Raw genomic sequence first — 15321 nt, forward strand, 5'->3', positions numbered from 1 at the left:
AGGGATGACCAAAATAGCCCTATTCTACAAATACAACCATGAGGCTAACTTGCTTATGGATCACTCTCAGATCCCATGAGAAAACCCGTGAGAGTGTCATGTTGTTACCACAACTGGTGGCATGTCCTGCTCAGCAGAAGCCAGGGTGATCCTCTTTTCCTTCTGCACAGGCTGAAAAAAACCAGGCCAGTACAGAGAGGCAAGCTGAAGCTCCCTAGTACAATGCTGTATTCACTTCTTTAATAGCAGCATAAAAGACAACCATCCACTAGGAAAAAAGACTACCACTGGAATAATATTAATGGTATTTTAACTGTGGACAGTTTAAATGTGGAGTTTTACTCTACATTGCTGTACATATTAGTAATGCCCCTGCAATTTGTATTATTCAAATGACTATACATGTGCTGTGGAGTGGAAAGCAAGCCAGCTGATCAGAATTCAGTACGTACTAGTACTGAATGTATCCATACTATGCATATAAAATCTCTCACTAGAGAAAGAAAGAAAGCAACGACAAAAGACCTTTTGGTTGAAATGGCTTGACGAACCATCTCACAACACTTCATACACCAGGTGCATTCCATTGTGGATGAATTTGCAAGTAAGTCTTCCAGGTTGGCTCAAATCTTTCATTCTGTCTTGCCTTTCAGTTGTTGGTGAGGTACAAGAGCAACACCTATGATATTTTATAATTTTGTTTCACCAATAAAAAAATATTTATATGGTAGTCAGAGAATCAAATTAGAAGAAAGAGACAGGAGTAAATATTCTGTCAGTGTTGTACAGTGTTCCTGTGCAATAAAAGGAAATCCAATTTTCTCATCCCTCCTCTTACATGCAGATTTTCCTCACTACACTAAAAAGCTAAGCATTTCTCAGTGTCTTCCAAATCAAAAATATGGGAACAACAGCTTTTCTGAAAATCTGTAATCCAAGGCTTAGAATAGCTTCCAAGTAAAGTCTCCTGAGGTATGGGGAGGTGGGAGGCTGAGACCTACCCCTTCTCAAGTCATGATAGAAATTAACAGCTATCATTATTTGAATAATGACCTTTCTGCATAGTACTAAGAAGTGGTTTTGCTTGGCAACAGAATTTATTTGTTGGGACCTATTCCCAGCAGCTGCTGCAGTTATTGCAATATAGAAGGGTAAACTGAGATTTCTATCCTACTCCCCACCTTTTTCATATCCCACTGAAGAAATATGCATGGAAAAGAATTACTATTACAGGGGTGTAAAATTCAAAGCACCAGCTATCTATTTGTTGCATACTTTTGCTCTGAATAAAATAAAAGGTGTATTCTGCCACCTTTTCCCCAAGTAATTTTAGCACTTTTTTAGTAAATTTTAGTAAGAAAGTGGCAATATACCCCTGCACCACAGTTCATGCCTCTGTTTGCTCTGAGGTTTCTTGTTCAAGTGCCTCTAATGTTAAGGGTGACAGTGTGCTTGAATAGTCCTGCTTAAGTAGGACCTGACTAAAGAGTCACTGCATTTTTGCCTAACTTCCACTCATTTCAGGAGTTAATTATCTCTAAGAACGTTCTTTTAACATAATGAATCTGCTTTCGGCTGGAGGTCAAGTAAGCAACTAAAGAGAGTAAGGAAGCTCATAAAGAGATCAGTAAATTAATGTTTTTGAAGTCTTAGTTGCCTATTTTAATCTGAATCAAGGTCCTCTTCACAAATTATAGATATGAACAATTGTCTTTTAAATATGGATAAATAATAACCCCAGCAAGCCCACTGCCAAGATGAGAATATTATCCTTCAGGTTACACCATCCATCGGAGAAAAATGTTGGACAAAGCAATAGGCCTTGATGCCTATCAGAAATCTCAAATAATTATAGGTAACGTAGAAAATCTTTCAAGATGCAGAGCTCTCTGCAGCATTTCCCAGCCCCCAAGCCATTTTTGGGGCACACAAGTGCCCAACTTCAGAAAAAAAAAATTAGTCTTACTACTGTGCACAAACAAGAAAGGACAGTTGGCTGTTGTATTGAGAAGGCTGTCATTTCACTATAAATAATCCGACATACTGGTCACCTTCACTTTTGCTTTTCCTATGTGTTTTGTATTTGGTTGTCAGCAAATATGACATCTACCTTCTGCATTCAGCTGGCTAATGGCCCTCATCTAACTCTGAAACATTGGACTAACAGTTTGGGAAACCATCTGTATCCGTGAAATAAAGATAAAGCAATATTACAAAGGCTGTCATATTTCTAGTCTCCTGTTAACTGCCCTGAAAATGTTAGCGTAAGGTGAGCAACCAGTTATCACCAAGCAGAACCTTGTGACACCCCACACAAGTGCTCTTCCAGGGCATAGGATGTGTGGCTGAGCCAAACCCTGTGGGTCCTTATGCAGATGAAAAGCCTGGCCTTGCCAAACATACTTCCACCCTTCCCTGAGAGGGTATTCAGGCATACTATCTCATATACCTCATAGACAACATTACCAGAGGCAGCTGATACATCTGAAAGAGTCTGTATGCTCATTTATTGTCATAAAGAAGAAAATATTGACATAAACTTACTGCTTTCAATACAACATCAGAATAACAAAATAAGGGATCTACTCGTAATAACGATTAACAAAAGTTAAGTAATACAGTTAGAAACAGAAATAGCTGTTCAATTTACTTTAGATAGCAGAAGAGTTTCATTTGCTCTTTCAAAGGCATAATCAGTTGAAGGGCACATTTTTCTTCTTTTTGTTCTTTCCCATCAATTTTAATGGGCGCAGAACATCAGTCACATGAAATGTAATGGGACAAGAAGATGGATGAGTACATTTGAAGCTACTAGTCACAGGACAGAAAACATCCTGACAAAGTGACACTGGCAGCATAGGGTTCAACAATAGAGCCTGGACAATATTTAGTAAGTGAAACTACAGTGTCACACGATTTGGTATTCTCACTGGGCAAAATCCTTCCCCTGTCACTATTCATCATGTCCCACAGGTCAGACTTTCAATGACATTCTCCTATTGAACATGACCAAATGACATTTTTGATTCAACATAATACGTAAATCTGAAGACAAAGAGGTCATTTGGAGATAAATGGGAAAAACCTCCTGTATTAGGAACTTAAAACTATTTCAGCAAGAAGATTTTAAATAGTTTAGTAAGATTTGCACATAAGATTTGGAATATATTGTGTTCAAAGGAGTGAGAAGACTTTATATCTACACAGAACTTATTGACAGCAACAGGACTCCACTACCAATGAACAAGTATCAAACCCCTTGTATTTGTATTAGTACCTGAAGAAATCAATACCAACAAATTCATATTTATAAATTCCTCTTTATTAAAAAGTCTCTGATTTGTACCATAAAATAAAATAAATTAAAAAGTAACTCGCCCCATTAGTTACCTGAGAAGAGGTTCTGGGGAAATTGCAAACTAAATTCCTGTCAAAACTGACCTTTGATGTACAGTGAAGGAAAAAACACTCTTCCAACGAACTGAACCAAACTATTTCTGGACTTTGAGGAAGTGTGGCACTCCAGAACTGTTTTGAAATGCAGGCAGATCAACACTCTACTGCCACAATCCACTTGTGTTATAACTTTACCAATAATTGCTAAGTGGATCGATCTAGCATTTTACGATGCTTATTGTGATCACCATCATCATTATTAGAAAATACTATTCCAGTATCTTCATTAGCTATTAGCTGAGATCTCTACAGTTAATCTTTAAAGCTTTAAATAATACAGAACTTTATACTAGAAAGGGAAAAGAGAAACCAGGGCCTCTTCTAATACACCCATGAGAGAATGAATTAGAACCAGACCTCCAAGTCCTGCTGCCATACTAAATAGGTCCTATGCCTCACTACATCACAGTCATTCATCCAGCCGTGTGTAATATCAGAAAGCAAAAAGGTAGCTTTTGGCACACTCTAATAGGGCAGTATCCTTCTGTGGCATCACAACACACACTGTGAAGGTGATAGTGTATTCTTTTTCTAACAAGTATCTTAATGGGAGCTGCTGACACAAACACTTCTTGCTATACATATTTTCCTTCTCTCCCACAAGATAAGAGACGGCTCGCTAACAAAATCTCTACAAGAAGTGGATGATGGTATAGAAAATCATGCATGGGGAGGAGGTTCCCACAGTAAGTCATGTATCTCAGAATGAAAAAAAACAGCCAGGATGGAAAATTCCACATCAGAAGGTTTGGGATTTCACAAACAGTACACCCAACTCTGGAAAGACCAAAACATTTTAAGAAAAAACAATTGACTCACTTTCATCTTCCAAATGTCATACTATATGAAACAACACACCATGTAAAACCTAATGAATACAACATGTTTTAAAAGTTAATAAACCTAAATATTTCACTATGATTGTATATAATTTATATTCAGATATTTCTGGAAATTTCTTTCCTGTGTTTTTCCTCTAAGACCATGTTTTGATGAAATAATTAATTTTCCTAAAAAGCACTTTGATTTTGATGGAATTACATACCTCAGTGAAAAACAATGTAGACCCCACACATACTTTCTGGAATTCCCCATTTATAAACTTATGGATCTGTGTCTTTCCTGACTGTAATAATAGACTACATGACAAAGTAAATTAAAAAATGCATACATTCATATTGCAATAAGAGATTCTACCTGCACTTTTAGTAACCCTGACCTCTGAGAAAGAATTCCAGATGCTGAACTTCAACTAATAATTGACCCTTTCTTCTATCTTCTCTTGTCATTAAATTTTTTTTTAAGCTAGCAGTTCATACGCCCATGGATATTATGAGGAATCTGAATACTTCACATTCTAGCCATGAGGAAGTCAAAAGCCTGAATAATGATTATTCCCTGAGCAGCTTTCCCTGCAAATCCATCACTATAATATGCAAAAAGCACATTACAAATATGATCAAACATATTAAATAGGTCAGTCAATTGTTCTGTTATACCACAGGTAAATGAAGATAATCCTTTTTTTCTGATTATTTCACTTGTTCAGTCCTCGCAAGGATTTAGCATAGTTCACCCATTCCCATGCTCCTCTTGGTCCTCAGGACAAGGGTCCTGGCACTGCAGCTAATTATCTTTCTGACATTAGAGAGCAACTGAACACCTATTAATTTTGTATATCTTTTCCAGGAGCCTCACCGGTTTGCTGCATACAGGCACACAAGCTGTGTTGACATTTGCAAGCAGAATGGTCCCTGAAAGGATGCCTGCAGATGCAGGGGTAGAACCTGTGATCCTAGGCAGAAACCGGATGGGGTCTCAAGCATGTCATGATGTGCTGACATAGCCAAGGCTGGCTCCCATTGGCACTCATACCTGTGGACAGGCCCAAAGAATCCAGATCCAAATATTTACCTCCTCCTTAGCACCATGCACAGCTGCCAGCCCCACATGGGCAAGTCTCAGCCTAATCTCTCAAATAACAATGCCTACTTTAGACATGCAGAAGAGTACCAAACCCTCAAGAATTTAGGCTGCTTATAAACATAATCTTTTAAGTACCTTCCAATTCCTCTCAGATTTCCTAAACTGCAAATTAAACCAGATCGATTGATATCTGCGAACCTTTCTCATTGATCATAAGAGAATGAAAAGTGTTCTTTTCAAAATAGTATGATTCCAGGACCTAGGAAAAAAAACAAACCTCAAGCAATAAACTCCCAAATACTAAGAGAAATGAAATGGAACAGAAAAAATTTGTACAGCTGGGTGAAGAACACAAAACCTAAGTTTTGTCTAGACTAATTAAAGATGCTTGTAGACTTTTACTGGTTGAGTCCTCTCAAGTTCAAACATTATTAAACATGAAACACAGGAATTCTACATATGATGTAGTAGTCTGGAACATTACTCATTCCACTGTGCTTATGTTTTTTCAGAGGTCAAACTTCATGGCCAAAACCTCTAGGGAATAAACCGCTACTGTCACACAATCAGTCCACAAACCAAAGGAAAACAAATGTTTGTTCTGCTTCACTTTGCTGATGATCAGGGTTTGCTTCTGTTTGTAAAAATAATAAAAAAACCCCATAAAACAACAAAAACACCTCAACCTTCTCCTGGAGGAAAAGGAATTAATTATTTTTTCTACCTGAGAGAAGAAGGATATGTAGAATTTCCTAACTTCCTCACAGTGAAAGAGTTAAAACCCACAAGAAGTTCCTGCAAGTTTACATCATCCTATTATGCAGAAATGTCCAAATAGCCACACTGTTCTTTGTCTACACCAGTATTTTAAATGAAAATACAAAACGCAAACAACTGTAGGAGAGAGATTTCAGTGCATTGTAAGAAGATATTGCAGCTCCATTTCTAATTTCATAGAATCATAGAATCACTAGGTTGGAAAGGACTTACTGGATCATCGAGTCCAACCATTCCTATCAATCCCTAAACCATACCCCTCAGCACCTCATCCACTCGTCCCTTAAACACCTCTGGGGAAGGTGACTCAACCCCCTCTCTGGGGAGCCTGTTCAGCGCCCAATGACCCTTTCTGTGAAAATTTTTTTCCAGATGTCCATGGTATAAAAGTACTTTTAAAATTATCTTTCTGAACCACTGCCTATTATAAAAAAAATGCAGATAACCTCTTAACAGTTACTGATCTAATATCCTCTAAACAGACTGATTTTCATTGCAATTATTGAGCAATGTACAGCAAATGACTAGCTTATTAGACACAAAATAGCAAGTAACTATCATAACTGCAACCAAAAGTAAGTGTATAGAGAATAACCTGCATCTAGATTTTTAAATTCTTTCATGTCTTAACATTTTGACGTGATGTTTGCATAGAATCATAGATTCTATGATTCTACTGTAGTCCTATTACAAAAAGCTCATGTCCTTTAAAATAACAGATCAAACACACTCTGAAGTTAAACATACTTAAAGCCAATCATTTTCCAGCTTCTTTTATTTCAATTATTTTCATGACACCTCATCGGCTCCAAAGCGGTGGAAGAACCACTAGTTATCACCAAGCCCTGCTTTACATGTCTCCATTAAGCTCTTAGCTCTAGAGAGAAAAATGGTGAAACAACCTACTGTCAACTAACTCTTATATACTTATACTTGGCAGAGTATTTGGCTGACATTTTAATGCCCCTCCTCTTTGACGAACCACAAAACAAGAATACTGAAAAGCTATAGTAAGCTTCTTCAGCAATTATCAGTCTGTGAATGCTCAAGGTAGCAAGACTGCCTTTGTCACACCACTGATACATAAGACTCACATAAAGATACATTTTGCCTTAGGCCTGAGAATTATATCCATACCAAATCACATCAGGAAGCAAGCACCAAGAAAGGCTAGCTTGGTGAAAAAAAAACGTATAAAAATCTGATCATTAGAAGAATCCTTAATCCCCACTGTTAAATTCCAGATGCAAAGAACAGTAAAATGACAAAGAAAATCATGCTATTCAGTATATCAACCACTTCTTTTTTATTTTCATGGCATAGCGTATCCCTGCAGTTTACTGATATAATCTCAGTACGGCTTTTTATAGATGCCTCTGTTGTACCCATCCCCTGAATTCTTATCTCACATGCTATTGTCTGCTTTCTTATCTTGGGACTCTTTCTTTATGCTTCCTGTTGAGGCATACACACAGGAACTATATGCTTTTTACAAGACAGCAAACAAGGACAGAAAATGAAAGGCTGGCCTAGTGAAGTCAGTGACAACACTTCAGAGTCTCCTGGATTTTATCAGAAAAAAAAAAAAAAGCAAGTGTTTTATCAAAGGCAGTTGGTGCGAGCTCCAAAATAACACTTCGGTACTTAGCAAATAATTCAGGTATCATTTTCAAAAGAATGATCCCCAAAATCCTGTTACTGGGTTTAGAATTTTAAGAAATCAGATGACGACTTCCTTACATGCGTAGTTGTACGAGTGGGTGTCTCATCTACAGCCTATATCCATCAGGCAACCAGAGCCGGTTATTTTAAGCAGCCTACATGTCCCCAGAGCACAGTCTTCCAGGACTCCTCAGGGAGCTTCACACCTAAACACAGCTCTGTAGTGAGAGCCTAAATCCAGGCAAGAGGTGGCCTTTCAGATAAATCTTCTCTTTTAGGCAATTGGCAAGTGTTAACTCAAAAGTACAGAGCAGAGGTGTGGGTGCCTGGGGCTTTGGGGATGGTTACTGCTGAGCCTCCAACACTTCATGGACCAGTGAGCTCCTCAACCAGGAGCAAGAGCTCAGTTGTTAAAAAAATCACAACACTGGTGTCGCTATTTGAGTACAGTCTGCAGATATGTTATGGCAATGGAATTAGTTATTTAGATGAATGCTGCTCAATTATGGGCGTAAAGTAAACAAGCAAAGAAACAAAGGAACCTAGAAAGCTGTGCCTGCTGACCACAAAGACCATTTCTTATCCATAGGAGAAGTTGACTCATTCATGTTCATAGAACACAAAAAAAAGTCTTCTCAGTTTAGCAGGGGTTCTTTAAGGAAATTCCAAGCCAGTTTCTGGAACATGGCTAGAAACATGTGACAAGCTTTACTTGATTATATTTTTACCATAAATACAATTACTTTACTAATATGAGACAGTGCAGCTTTGAGGGGAATTAAATACAGCAGAGCTCTAAAATTGTACAGTTAAATGGAGAGGAAAAAGTGTTCCTACAAGTCTATTAACTCCTTCAGCACTTCAAAATTTATTTTGGAATTTTTCAAACAGATAACTCAGTACTCAGGAGAACTGCTTAGAAAAAACAAGAATTGGAGGGTTCTCAATTGTTTGATTAAAAAGGAAAAGCTAGGAAATGCAGTAAGATTAAACCACTTCTACTTTCATTACTGATTCAATTCAACTTGGATAATTCAACTGATTTCCAGACAATTAAATGTAGAAAACTAAGAATTTTCTTCTTTCCTATTCTCTAGAGGTAACAGTGTCCTGCCACAGAATTTCTACTAAAACCAGAACTTAGACATAAGTGGTCCCTAAAATGTGCCTGTGCTGAGGTAGCAAAAGATAGTGTTTTCCCGTTGCTGGTAAAATGAAATTCATGAGGAGCATATGTTTAGGAGCACTGATATAAAGCAAACAAAGGTGACACAAAAATCTCCAGAAAATGAACGAGCCCTAATGGTAAATACTACACTGAGAAGTTGTCACGTAAATCACTCACATGACATAAGTATCAAAAATGCATTCTAGCAGCTAGAGGTTGTTTCAGAAAGAAAATAAGGATCACATCATCTAGCCTATTTAATCCTTTGAATAAACCCAACTTCATTAAGAGCAGAGAAGGCAGGTTCCAGTGACAAGGAATACTGCTTAGCCCCCAGTCTTTTTTCCTTATTCCAATGCCAGCTATAGGCAAAATATCCTGAAAAATATGGAAGTGCCTCTGCTGTTTCAGTGGGCAGGCTTGACATCTCTCTGGTGAACACTTTTGAATTTGAAGAGATGTACCACTCAGTACTTCAAGTAGCCCAAGGGATATCAAAATGAACATAAAATAAGATCTCTAAACTGGTGAAAATTTGAGCTTTATGCTAATTATGGAAACCAACATGAGAAGCAAACTGCATAATCAGTCTTCTGAGGATTTAAAAACTCTGCCAGCAGGCTCTACTATCGTCTCAGGTCAAATGTAAAAGAAAAATGTGCAACCTTCTAGTTTCAGCTCCACCACTGACTTTGTGAGCCATCCCAAATGGCCTCTGTTTTCCCTTCAAACTTTTCTCCTTTCTCCATTTCAATTCTAAGCTCACCTGATCCAGAGCTGTTTCTTATCATGTAACTCAAAAAATAAGTTCACACTGGTGTTTGGTTGACTTCCAAATGCACTGTGTTCTGTCTCTCCCTACCATCTTTTTCTCTGAGTTAACTGCACAATTTGAAAAGAAAGCATACAAATTTAAGCAAAGATAACCGATTTCCACATGATATACACAGAAGTCTGTGAAAACTCTGTGTTCTCTTGAGTCTCACAAAAGGCTATTGAAGATCACTGCTAACGATTGATCATACAATGCTTCAGTTTCATTACCTCCAATCCTTGCCACAGGTCTCTCATCCTTTCTGCTAAACAGGAAGAGTCCTCACCATGCTGCTAACAAATGACTTACACTCACTTCTTTCACCCTAGCAGTGCAAGAGGCAGAGGTCTGCTCCTAATGGACATAAGCACATACCAGGTCCCATCCTCTTTAAGTGACTTTATGTAGACTTCCTGGCTGCACATTCATTAGTTCAATCCTGCTTACACAGCATATAGGAAATAATAATAACGTGCCCCATGAAGTAGTGTGTAGGGCTATAAATTTCAAATTGAGACATCTTCCATTTCTCCACCAGTAGACATATGGAGAAGAGGACTTGTGGGGCTCATACACCTGATACTTTCTCACAGTGAAGTCAAGAAGTAAAACTGAGCCATCCTCACATCTTGAGGACAAGTGAAGAGGCACTCAGAGCACAAGAGTCCTTCACCAGTGCAGAGTGGTATCTCAAAAGCTCTTACTCTTAAAACATGACCGTCTGACTTTTTGATTTAATCCCAATCCGCATGCACAAGACAGTTATCAGAATAAAAGTCTCCACCAAGCAAGCAAACACTTTTCAGAAAGGGCCTCCATGGTCTCTGAACTACTGTCTCAGTGAAAGGCAAAAGAGCCTGGAGGAAGGGAGTGGGGAAAAAGGAAAGAATTATACATATTCTAATGATGTCTTCATTTCCTAGCAGTTCAACAACAAAAAAGCTCTCTGGTGCTACATCTGACCTCACTACAAAGACTAGCACAAAACACTCATCACTGTAAGTGCCTGCATTGTTTTCCCTCGCAAACACACTTTCCTTTGTTTACTGTATTTTCAAGTACATACGTTCACAGATCACCCACAGCACCAGGTAGCCCGGCACTGGAAAGCTGAGAGCTAAGGCTAGGATTGCTTCATTATATGAATACAAACTAATTTTTCTCATCCACATACACTAGTGAGCCACAGCTCATCCTTAGTCAATTCATGTCCCTGACAGACTAACTTGTCCCAAGCTCCCTAGAAATCATGCAGATGAAAGAGCCAAGGCTGTGGCATAGGAATTACAGGATTGGGGAGTTAAAAGAGAATTTGCAAATCAAGTTGTAATGCTTGCCTTAGCTTAATTTAATTTATTACATTCTACTATGGCTCCCACCCATTGCAGCAAATCAGTACTGTACACAGAAGCAGTTATGATGTGAGATACTACTCAATCTCAACTGTAGCACCTTGTTAAAAATATGCTTAATATCCTTTGGGCTCTGACCCGCACACACTGAAACAAAGATAGGGATGAGTTTACAGATGAACACAGGATCTGGCAGTGAGTGCACTAAGTCATTTCTCTGCTGTGCTTCTGCACCTTATCAGTGACATTTCCCTAACAGCACAAGATGCAGCACCAGGCTTACTGCATTTCAACTCCCCAAGGAAGCTAACTCAGATCTTCCCAGGGATTACACTTTATCTGGCAAGCACCAGAGTAAAAAGTGAAAACATTAGTTCATTTTGCACCTTGGTTGTTCACATCCACAGACACTCCAACTCAACAAAAAAGAAGATAACAGATAAAGCGAATTTCTCTAGATTCTCTTTAAAACCCCCACTTTTGGTTTCGCTGATCATTTCAATAACATTTATTACTAAGCAATCTTAATGCAAGGAACATTTTGAAAATGCATTCACCCTAAACCCAGCACAGTCTCTTTTTCCCTTACACTCATTCAACCCTTTAAGAAACGTCCAATCCCCGTCATTGCATAACCTGCATTTCTTATTCTCTGGCACAGAAAGAATACACCAACCTACTCCACTCTCTCTATTTTACACTTTCAGATCAGTTTGGCAATCCAGAGCTGCAGAGGGAGAACGGGAGGAGAGGGGAATGTGCTGCTTTGCTTTTCCCTGAGCTATTGCTGTAAGAAAATGTGATGATGGGATTACGATTAACTACTGAACTAAAGGGAAGTGTTCCACCTAGAGACCATCTTCACCAGGCAAGGCAGTGGGCATGTTACCTGCAAACAGACACACTTTTAGGACTGAATACCCCTGCTGGCAAAAAACCGATACAAAGGTATTGCCCCCAGCAGTAATTAACAATGTTAATCTTCTTCTTCCTCTCTATGGTGATAAAAAGCGTCATTTTTATATTTAATTAATGCAGAGGATCATTTTGGAAACTGGCTAATGAGGCTCTGATCATATTACCATGAAAATGTGCATTAACACCACAACTGTGGAGGCTGCTTCATGTGCAGAGAATCCACTTTGTAATTAGCCCACTGTGAAATGAATCACATTAGGAGGAACTCAGAGGGAACCAGTAGGCAATGGGCACTTAGCTGCTGCTGTGCCAATAGACCACCAACACTGTAAGCTGTTTTCTTCTCCGTGCTGCCTGTCAGCAGCAACGCAGCCGAAAGCTGCAAACGTTCAGCCTCTGTCAACGGCAATGTGTCAAAGCCAGGACAAATTACAGAGAGGGAGAGAACAAATGCTGAAAGGCACTAAACTTTAGTATGCGAGGGTCTGCTGTGCCAACAAGAAAAAAAAAACAAACAAAAAGCTGCAAATCAAATAATGATTCAATAGGAGCCGAACGAAAATTACGGGCTATTATGGGAAGTGCTTGTTTCATCTTTTTCTCATCTTATTCTGAAGAAGCTGGGAACATGTTAGCAGCACACTGCTACACTGCTAATCACGCTGCTACAATGCTGAAAGAGGCACCAGCATATCTAGATAGGATTAAGATCTTTGGCTAGTAGTAAACAGAAATAACACACACAATGAATGAATAAGCAGCATACAGTCATGGAAACCCTGCTGTATTCAGCACCTGTTTAAAGGTGACAAGCACGTTTCAGAATAATTTCATTTTTAACTAATTAGCATGGAAATATAACATACTTCTTTGCCAGCAGAGACATGCCATAGAAACTTTATACTTGAGAACACAGACCAAATGGTTTCAAAGGCAGCAGTACAACTTAGCTGAAATTGGTCTTATTACCAAAGCTAAGGACACCCTTAAAACATCACCGATGTGGTTCAGTGATTCTGCTGCTATATGACTGACATCTTGGCAGAGGATGCACAAAAATGTTAAAAGAATCCCACAGGAAGTCATCTGAAGGGGGAGTGGCAAATGAGCAGAAAACAACAGGCACCCAAAATACTAATAATAATTACCAACACCCCCCTGCCCACTAAAGAACTTAGCTAGCAATTTTGCAAAGGGAAAAAAAAAAAAGGCAAAACAAAACAAAAGCATCTCTACTTACTGTCTGTAGAGAACACATTTTTATTCTGGAGATGCTGGTAATATCCTCTGCACTCACCTGGGAAACTTCATACAGCAGTTTGTAGTGTTCTTCTCTCTTCTGAAAAGTGCACAGATTGCAGCCCATCCTAATAAGCAACACAAGAGCAAAGCCTCTAATTTCCCCAGCACTGCAAAGCAAATGCACTGACAGGGAATTACCCTCCAGACTTGACTACTGTTTTTCATCAGTCACTCCAGCCCTGAAACACAGGCACACCACTGTTAGCTGGAAGCACAAGGCAGGGCAGTGTGTGGCAGCATGCTCTTCTTCCCTTTCCCTAACTATCTTACACTCACGTATACACACAGAGAGTTTCGACTCAGTTCATGGCAACACTCCCCCTGTCTCTGCATCAGTGCACATGACTACACAGATTCTCACTCATGAATATTAATAGCCTCTCATTGATTATTTATGACAGAACGTGTTAGCAGGGAGGGGTGTCTTAGCTGCTGCTGCTGACAGATGAATATTCACTAATTAAGAAGCAAATGTACTGTGGTTAAACAAAATTCACTTGTGTCAATACCATCTCTGTTTATTAAGGTTAGAGGGACTAAGCTTTACATATTTCACCCACACTTGCCTTAATTTTTACAGTAATTTTTTGTGAGACTAATTCATGAATAGGGATGGGAAAGGAACAAGTCTTATGTTAGGTCTCCACCTTGTGCAATAGGGATCACGGCATACATTTAAAATATTTGTAAGCATTTTTTGAGAGTGCCAGTGAAACCTGAGCTGATGCTGCTAAAAATGTAAAGCAAAGAAGGAAGGAGAGAAAATTAACCCAGATGGCTACACTGCTAGCTTCCCCTTTGACACCATCAAATTTAGTCAAAAATTCCAGTGTATTCATAAAAAGCATGAGTCTTTAACAACTCATCATAGGTATACAGTACATGCGGAAATGTAGGTGATCTGGTGCATTTTGCATATATGCATACACTGTACTGTATATTAAACAATCACACACTTAAGTCTCTTTTGTCATGTAAAACAAATTAATAGTAATTATAGCCCCAGTTTCCAGGAAACTCAACAGATACACCCTCTTGGACTCCTAGATATCTAAGTTTTTATTATAACATGCCATTATATTTAATTTTACCATTTGTAAATTAGATTTTAATGGCTCCACAATTCTCAGTGTGTGCAGGAAGGCAAAGACCTATTTAAAATGAAACCTACATGTTAAATGTTAAGGCCAATGGAAATCACACTTAATTCCATGCTGACATTAGTTCCTATGTTGTATATCATGTAATCCATTACTAGTTATGTACAATAAAAAAGTCCAAGTCATGATAGATAAATCAAGACCAAAAACAAAAAAGTTGCTTTTGTGTTATCACTCCTTTCTCAGCAACTCAGCTAATCAAGAACTATGTCCTTGTTTCAAAGCATCTTTAATCTGGAGGGGACAGCAGGTGGGATCCAAAGCAGAAATAATTACTTGGAAACCAATGAAACCAGTTAGTTAAGATTGACACTGGACCCTAAAGAGTTGTAATTACTAAGCACCGATGTACAGCTACTATACTACTATATAATTTTTTTTTTGGGGTGCAGTTTCCTAGAAGTGCTTTGTCAAACATTCAAAATCGATAACAGGAAATGATTCTAATGAGCACTAATTGTTAACAAATTGGCTTTGCATATAGCAGCACCTCAAACATCACCAACACTGGGTAGCAAGCAGATCAACAATCATGTGCTGCTTATCAGTCCTGCCCCCTTGGGATGTAATAATCCGATTTTCTGGACCTTAATTTTACCTAACGGCCAGGATGAAAGCGAAACATAGAAACCAACAGGAAAAACGTCAATTGCAGCAAACTCTGTGTACTAGTGAAGTCTGCTTCCACGTAAATTACAGCTAGGTTGAGACTAAATCTTAATTAAATTTCTTCTAATAAATGAGCAGAGTCAGGTGGAATCAAATAATGAATATTAACAGAGCAAA

At 38.6% G+C, this 15321-nt stretch overlaps 1 protein-coding gene across 4 annotated transcripts in view; it reads right to left on the bottom strand.

The window, feature by feature from the left end:
* The window catches only part of PDZRN4 (PDZ domain containing ring finger 4), a 248861-nt gene that overhangs the window by 92593 nt on the left and 140947 nt on the right, over positions 1–15321 (bottom strand). Inside the window, exon 1 of one of the 4 annotated variants that reach the window (XM_009564449.2) lies at positions 13371–13668. The exons of the other annotated variants lie outside the window; for them this stretch is intronic. Within the exon in view, the coding sequence (XP_009562744.1) occupies positions 13371–13439 (69 nt within the window). The 5' untranslated portion in view covers positions 13440–13668. Of the gene's footprint in view, positions 1–13370; positions 13669–15321 lie in introns of those variants that run through there. 4 annotated transcript variants of the gene reach the window in all.

Source organism: Cuculus canorus, chromosome 1 (genome assembly GCF_017976375.1).
Source record: "Cuculus canorus isolate bCucCan1 chromosome 1, bCucCan1.pri, whole genome shotgun sequence".
Classification (NCBI taxonomy): domain Eukaryota; kingdom Metazoa; phylum Chordata; class Aves; order Cuculiformes; family Cuculidae; genus Cuculus; species Cuculus canorus.